At 37.0% G+C, this 7,823-nt stretch overlaps 1 protein-coding gene across 1 annotated transcript; it reads right to left on the bottom strand.

Annotated features, from left to right (window-relative positions):
* Positions 1-783: 783 nt before the first annotated feature.
* On the bottom strand, positions 784-6,913 carry LOC104110882 (RNA-binding protein BRN1-like). Its single transcript, XM_009620440.4, has 9 exons — positions 6,624-6,913; positions 6,416-6,498; positions 4,553-4,604; positions 4,172-4,297; positions 4,002-4,081; positions 2,668-2,844; positions 2,229-2,481; positions 1,255-1,398; positions 784-1,177 (listed from the first exon to the last, which is right to left on the bottom strand). Exons 1-9 carry the CDS (start codon positions 6,790-6,792, stop codon positions 1,005-1,007), a joined length of 1,257 nt encoding a protein of 418 aa, XP_009618735.1. The 5' UTR covers positions 6,793-6,913; the 3' UTR covers positions 784-1,004.
* Between the last annotated feature and the right edge of the window lie 910 nt (positions 6,914-7,823).

Raw genomic sequence — 7,823 nt, forward strand, 5'->3', positions numbered from 1 at the left:
TTTTTCGGGTAAACAATACTAATAACAATTGAAGCTAACAACGCTAATCACAAAGTAGACAGCCACAAACTATCACCATGGAGAACTTTTCAAAAATATACCCCAAGACTTCGTGAAAGAATTTATATAAGCATTCTAAGTCTGTTATTAGCCCATCCTAGAAATTAACCAGGAGTAAGCAAGAATGTATTGTCACTACAGAATATATCAAATCAAGATCAAATGGTTTCTTCAAATCACCACGGAAAACGGCACCTCACCAACTAGACAGGGAATGTCTGACCCACCGTCGGAATGGTTTGTGGGTTCCGAACAGCTATAGTGGCTGAATCTAATAAGATAGCAATTATCTGACCATCCTTCCAAAACTGATTGCAACCTGAACCAAAACCCTGAAATTAGTAAATGAGAAAAAAAAATGAGGATAAGCAACAATATTGCAATCAAAGATTAAAAAAAAAAAAATCAAAGTTGATCACAGAGCACCTGCGTTTCAGAAGGGAAACTAACAGCTGCCTTGCAGATGTAGCTAAATCATAAATGAATATGCTTTCCACTTTGTCTGACCTCATAACATCAGTTCATAGGCCATTCAAAGACAAACTTGAGACAAAGTAAGTAGCGAGCAATGCATAGAGGTGAAGAAGGAACAGAATGCTGCGGGATGCTCAGGGGTATATCTTTCAACTTTTTTCTTCCATATATGCATTTTGAAAAAGAGGAAAGGTGGAAGGAGGAAGACGCTACATTTGACCATATGAAAGAAAAAGAAACAAGAAATCATAACCTAATGATGATCGAGTCAATTTAGAAGAATCATTGAATTTACAAATGTCTGAATCTTTCTCCATGTACAAATTGCAGATTACAGTGGCACAACAATTACAAGTTTCTGCCTTTAATCCATAAGGGACCAACAATTAGCATTCAGTTGCCATGTCACTGCTAAATGTTTCAAATCAGCTCCCAGTGGCTGCTTGTTGCAACAACTCCCTGGCGGCGTATCATTGATGCAAAGAATCAGCTTCCTTCCATACCCCGCCTTTTATATCAATAAATTTGTTCTGTTTATTATCTCTTTTAAGCTGAACCTTCAACTTTTTCCCATCTAGCTGGAAACCATTCCTCATTTTGATTGCGGTTTGTGCAGCGTCTGGAGAGTCATAACTTACAAATCCTGCAGAAAGAAGCTCATTCATAAGCGCAAGGGTGGAAATACTGATTTTGATTGAATTATTAGAAAGTCTTTCATACCAAAACATTTACTAACACCAGTAGCTTTGTCCACAAAAACTTTGGCACTCAAGACCACACCAAACGGTTGAAATGCATTTGCAAGCTCTTCATCACCAAATTCTTGAGGAATGTGGTAAATAAATAAATTAGCACCAGGTGGACCTGTAACAATGTGATTTCTCTTCCATAAGTAAGCAATTTAATTTCATATAACAAATATCAACTATTCACTACAAAGTCAAGTGCAAGCAATTCAATTTGACAAACTTATCAAAAAAAGGAGGGGATTTTTTTTTTTGTGTGTGTTTGTTTGGGGGGGGGGGGGGGGGGTGTTCAAGTACATTCCGCCATTCTACTGCATAAAGTGGTCCAACCCGGAAAATAACCTAAATCTATATGCTGGTTACATTGAATCCATGTCTATATAGTCCAGACCTTATCCTTTTCTTTTATGATACTAAGTTTGCAACTTGTCTAGGAAACCTCGGTCAAGAAGTTGGAAGACTGTCATGATAGGGAAAAAGAAGGGAAATAGCTAGTTAAATAAAACAAAGATAACAATACTGGCCAAAGATCTCTATGCTCTTTGATAATTGCAGGAATGACATATAATTGACAATGTCCTAGTTCGCACGTCACATGCATTAATTTAATTATTCCAGTAGGTCCATCCAAAACTAAGCCAAACTAACTATCATCAGTAGACTGAATAAGTACTTTCTACATCACTCTCAGAAAGGCCTTGACAAGATCTCTGTCATATTGCGAGTCTGATTTCTTTTTCTGTTTCTTATATTAGTTGCTTCCTTTTCAAAAGAATTGGTGCAAAATCACCATCTCAGCTATCTTGAAATCATTAAAGAGGAACACAAGCTCTGGAAAACAATAAACCAAGAAAGAAAAAGTAGCCTCATTCAGACAGATCCCCTGGGACTGATCCGCTTCACGTTAACCAGTGTTACTAAAGCATCTCAAAATAAACTTTTGCCAACCTTCAACTTGACCCCCTGTATTTGAACTGACACTTGAAGATGCTGCAGAATGCCTGTTTGCAGTATAAGGAGGTAGAGAACCAGTAACGCCTCCAGGATAACGCATGGGATATAGAAGCCCTTGTACAGGCCTGTAAGCAGATGCCAGGTAACTTCCAGGTGACGTGGCATAATTTCTTGGGGCAAATCCAGGTGTTAGACCAGGTGCAACTCCCCGTAGACGGTACTGCATGAGCCCATATGTCCCATGAGCCTGCAAAATAGCTTGTTAACTTGAACTACTCTTTAAATTGATTACTGAAGCCAGAATGAGAAAGAAATGTATTAAAAAAGAAAGAACCATGAGAGGAGCATGCCAATCCAATATCACATATAGAGCAAGGTAACCAAGGCTTTTGACTTGACAGCCAAATTTACTGCTGAATACAATTCAACCAACCTGATAACCATAACCATTATACGGTGGCATATAACCCATGGATAGAGCTCCATACAAAGATGGATGCTGTCCAGAGTTGGAAGCATTAGATGCCTGAGATAAAGCTTTCTGAGCCCTCCTAGCTTGCCTTTCCCTTTCTGTATCTGCCCACTTGACTACCAAAGGAACAGTTGAACCCTGGATGGACAGTATAATAAAAAAATTCATAAGGATTTAGTCAATGTGCTTAAATCTTCATTGTAAAAAAAATGTAAATAAACTTGCACAGCTCAAGGGTCCCGTTTTCGCAGAAAAACTAAACTCTCGAACTTTAGATTACTAGGAAAAGAGATGCCTAAATTCAGATCATCACTAAACTCTTATAGAGAAAGCAAAGTAATAAGCCAGAATCAAATTTCTGGAAAATGACAATGTACAGAGAAAGCAAATAAGATAGCAATAACCAGCACTTACTCAAGTATCTTAATGATAAAAACTCCACACAGGGTTAGACTTGCACAGTACAAATATTTAATTGAATGTTTTTAAAACATTAACACTTCCATCAGCCTGGGCACTAATTTGCCCCATGTTAGGTTTTAATTTCAAAACTAATTAGGTAAATATAAGTGGACATCCACCTCTCAATCAACTGCTGAGGATTCGTAAGTTCCTCTAGAAGACTAGAACATATGAGCTCCGAAGGGATCAAATACATATCTCATAATACAAATGTTTATTTTGCTTTTTACAGGTTACTACTTAAGCTGAAGAATTACACAATAGTATCTCCAGTGATTAATCAAATTGCTCGGTAAAATTTTCCAGTAAACTAGAATCACGTCGATTCAGTCAAAGGCTTCAAAAGGCAGACGACAAAAATGTCTAGAATGCCTGAATGAAGTGCCATGTAGAAATGGCACAGAAAATAAATCAGCAGATAATGTCTCCTGGTCCTCTGAACAGAAAGTGGTAGCATTCAGGTCATTCTGTTGGCCCTGCTACAAAGAGACAACATATCATATAAGCCATTCAAATAAACAGACGAGATGCCACCTTCACTAATTGACCCCAACTTACAGCCAGAATTGGTGCACCGTGCACCCATGATGAAGAGAATTGAGTAATCCTGCAAGGAGTGATTACATAACTACTGCAAGGGAGAAGTAACTCAATATTTGAACTTACCAAAAAAATTATTCTGAATATTTGACCAGTACTACAGCTCCAGAGAAAGGATAATAACCAGTTCAACTATTAAAGAGAAGTTACATGCAAAGTGCAAATTTAAAAAACCCAGAAAGCTCAAATTCCAAGGTTCACTTTAGTGACCTAATACGCAGATAGAAACAAACCTCCATGGTATGCTTTCCATTAAGGGCCTCTATTGCTGCAGTTGCTTGTTCTTTTTTCTCATACTTCAGAAAAGCATATCCTACCATAAACAAGACATTTTCTGGTGATGAATTAATTTTTCCCTTACAGAAAGTTTAAGTGAAAGATTATTAGACAATGTCAGCTGTACCTCTACTAGTTTGCTGAGAACCTCTGAGAATTTGCAAATCTGTAATGGTCCCATATTGAGAGAATAAGGAGGAGACTTCGGGGTCAGAAACATTCTTTGGCAGCATACCCACAAAAAGCTTGTGCTCTGAATTTCAGGTTAAGAGAAAGAAGAAAAAGAAAGAGAATGAGAGAAAAAGTTACCAACTATATACAGCATCACATAAACAAAACAATGATAGTATATAGCAAGGACCCTCTTTTTACGGATAAGTATTGCAACAACAGAGTACAAGGTAAAAAGAGGGAAAACAAGGAAAAGTAAACAAACTGGAATCATTTGAATCAAATATAACCATGAAAGATCAAATATCATAAGACCAGAATTGAAATTATAGTACACCTAGTCTTTCCAACTCGCCATCAGCATACTTCACTTGCAACGGACTAGAAGCCTGAATAGGACACAGAGAACAGGACGTCTTTATTATCATAAGACAAACATGTCATGCCAATATAAAAACAGCAGATCACAAATAAACTTAATAAGCTTAGTACTTAGGTTAGATGTACCCTTGCATCCATCTCTTTTTTTTTCTGGAGATAAATGTGCAAAATTAAAGCGTAAAATACAGCTTATTACCAGTGTGGAACCATATTTATAGATTTATCAACTATGATTACCCTGGAAATGACCTTCATCATACTTTTTTTGACAAATAGGTAAGTGAAAGGACCTTCATCATACTTATTCCTTTTCTTCTAAACACGAGAGAATAGCACAGAGTGTGAAAAGCATGAAACCTGATATTGATCACTCTTCGTTTGCAACGTCGCGCGACTCAGATTTCTTTTCTTTTTCCCTAGCATATGTGCCCCCCCCCCCCCCCCTCCCACACACACACACAAAGCATGGGAAGCTATTATCCATAATATAGTGCATTCTTCTTCTTTTCCAACTTTCTCACAAGCTTCTATTCTCTTTTAAACAGCTTCTTCACTTTCCTAGACAATCTTGTAGCTACAACACACTCTCAGTAAGTCTTTGGCGTATCACGGACAGTGGCGGAGGCAGGATTACCGCCAAGGGTGTTCAAAAAAAGAAAAAAGTTAGAAAGGTTATAGCTAGTGGGAATAGAACCAATGACCTTTCAAAGGTTTTGAACCCCCTTGACCACTAAGCTATGCTTTTGGGCTGTGTCAAGGGGATTCAAAACATAAATATATAGAGGTAAAAAACAGATTTTGCCTTACATATACAGTGTAATTTTTCGCGAAGGGGGTTCGGGTGAACACCCTTCCGCCCCCCTAATTCCGCCCCTGATCACGGACCAGGATCTGCTTATAATGTACATATCTTGTAAAAGAATAGGGAACCTAGATACTATTACTACTGCTAATTCTGCTCCCCCATCATCCATAGGCTCTCCTAGAGAACCTTTCCCCTCATTGCACACTCTACTGTAGTCTATACAGACATACCAAGTTGTCTATTCAGTTAAGATTTCAATGGAACACTGCTGTTCTTTTCAATTTACTACGTTTCGTAAACATTAGAGGACGGGACGTGCAGCTTGAATCCAGAATTCAAGTCTTGGTAAAGACCATTCAACAGTCTCCATTATTACATCAAGATGGTACAGTTCGTTAAAAGAACATCCAATCACGGACAGAATTTCGACTTATACTCCTAAACTTACAACTTTTAGTAGCCAATTCACTTCTTACTATACAGTCACGCTGAAAACAGATTGTCCCTGTATTCCTGGTGTTAGAACATGAAACAATGCCACAACATTTCTCTTGAAGATAGTCAATATAGTAACTTTAGCAACTAGTTAAAATATCAACATGGAACTTTACTATGACTGTATTGGGGATTTGACCATCCCCCAACACCAGCAAATAAATTTCAGTGTGGTGTCCGTGCTAGGTTGCATGCACCTCGACTAATTTCACAGGGTACCAGCTACCTCCCACTAGTACAGATACCGGGCAACTCTCTCCAATAAGGCTCGGATAGATGGGATTTGAGCTGATTAATTTTGGAAATGAGAATCAGCTCATTAATTATGGAAATTAATGAACTATAATAAATGAGTTTAGGATTGAGGCATAGTTATTATTGTTGCTGTAATGGATAACAAACGGCACAGAGATTCCACCGCATTATAAATTCACAATGTTTCGCATATCTTGTTTACTAAATCAAATAAATAAAGTATAATGTATGTCCGCATTGATTAGAATATACAAAAAGACTGACCCCAGGAAGCGTCTTCTTATTGTGACAAGCAGTTACAGCCTTGTCCGCTTCTTCTCTCGAAGGACAAATCACAAAACAACATCCTGAAAAAACAGCAAAGTTATTGTTTGAGCAAACAAAACAAACATGCAAACGTTAGAAATACTACTGGAATCGCACATTGCGATCCAGAAACATGTAAATTAAAGGTGAAGACTAGAGCGTGAACCTCGAGAAGCGCGTGTAGCCTTGTCTTTGATGATGTTGACTTCGTCAATAAGTGCGAACTCTTTGAACATCGTCATGAGCTCTTCTTCGGTTATGTCCTTTGGCACTTGACCTACGAACAACTTCACGCTCTCCTCGCTTTTCTCACGCGCCCTCTCTTCCTCCGCCATTAATGTCAACGACACACGTGAAATCACACGCTCTCTCTGAAACTGTGTTCTTCAATGTCTGGCTATTTTCGTGTCGAGTCCTTTTTTTGGGAAATTAGAGACTTTTTAGATGGCAAAAATGGAGTTTCGTTGCTTTATTTAGAAGTTTGACAGGCGTAAATAACCTTGGTTTAGGGAGTATATTACGAGACTGCCACTGAAATTGCTTTTTGCGCTCCTGTGACAGTTGAGGAGACGTGACGCTTGTAACCGATAAATTCGACAAAAAGACAATAATGTAATGTGGATCTGAAACAGCTTGCACTTACATTGACGTAATTGCCCTTTATTAAAAATGTCTGGTTCCTTGTCTCACGTTTCTTTTCAATTCAGCTAATCCTAGACGGATAATACAACGAAGATGGGCCTATGTCGACCAAATTGTCATTATTGAGTTCAATTATTATTCAATAAAATCAAAAATGACTATTTTTAGTAAATGTCTCGTATTCATATTTACGCGGATGCGCGGAATATTTAAGTTATTTGAATTATATGTAAATAATCTTAAAATATAAATTTTTTTTAATAAATATAGATAATCACTGGATATTAATAAAAAATACTACATGAAAAAAATTAATCATTTCTTCTATTTTTCTTTTTTGATACCATTGTCGCCGGTGTCATTGGATCCTAAAAATAGTCATGAAGCAAAATAATAACTCATATTTATAGCAAAACAATCAAATGTTGAGACTCTGAATAACTCTTTGGATACGACTTGCCTCTTTTACTACTACTTGAACTCTTATTTGGTGTGTTGATATCTCTTAAAAAAATATTTCTTTTTTTAAAATTTCAGTTTCTAAAACATTATTTTTCAATAATAATTATTTTTATAATAATGTCAGTGAAAATATTATCCTTAATTCAAAACTCATTTTAGTTGACTATCTAAAATTTTAAAAATTTCTTTAGCAAGTGAATTTTTTTTTTCCAATATGACTCCATTTTGATATTTGACATTAGCCATGTTAAATATCTGAGTT

This window comes from Nicotiana tomentosiformis, chromosome 6 (genome assembly GCF_000390325.3).
Source record: "Nicotiana tomentosiformis chromosome 6, ASM39032v3, whole genome shotgun sequence".
Taxonomy (NCBI): Eukaryota; Viridiplantae; Streptophyta; class Magnoliopsida; order Solanales; family Solanaceae; genus Nicotiana; species Nicotiana tomentosiformis.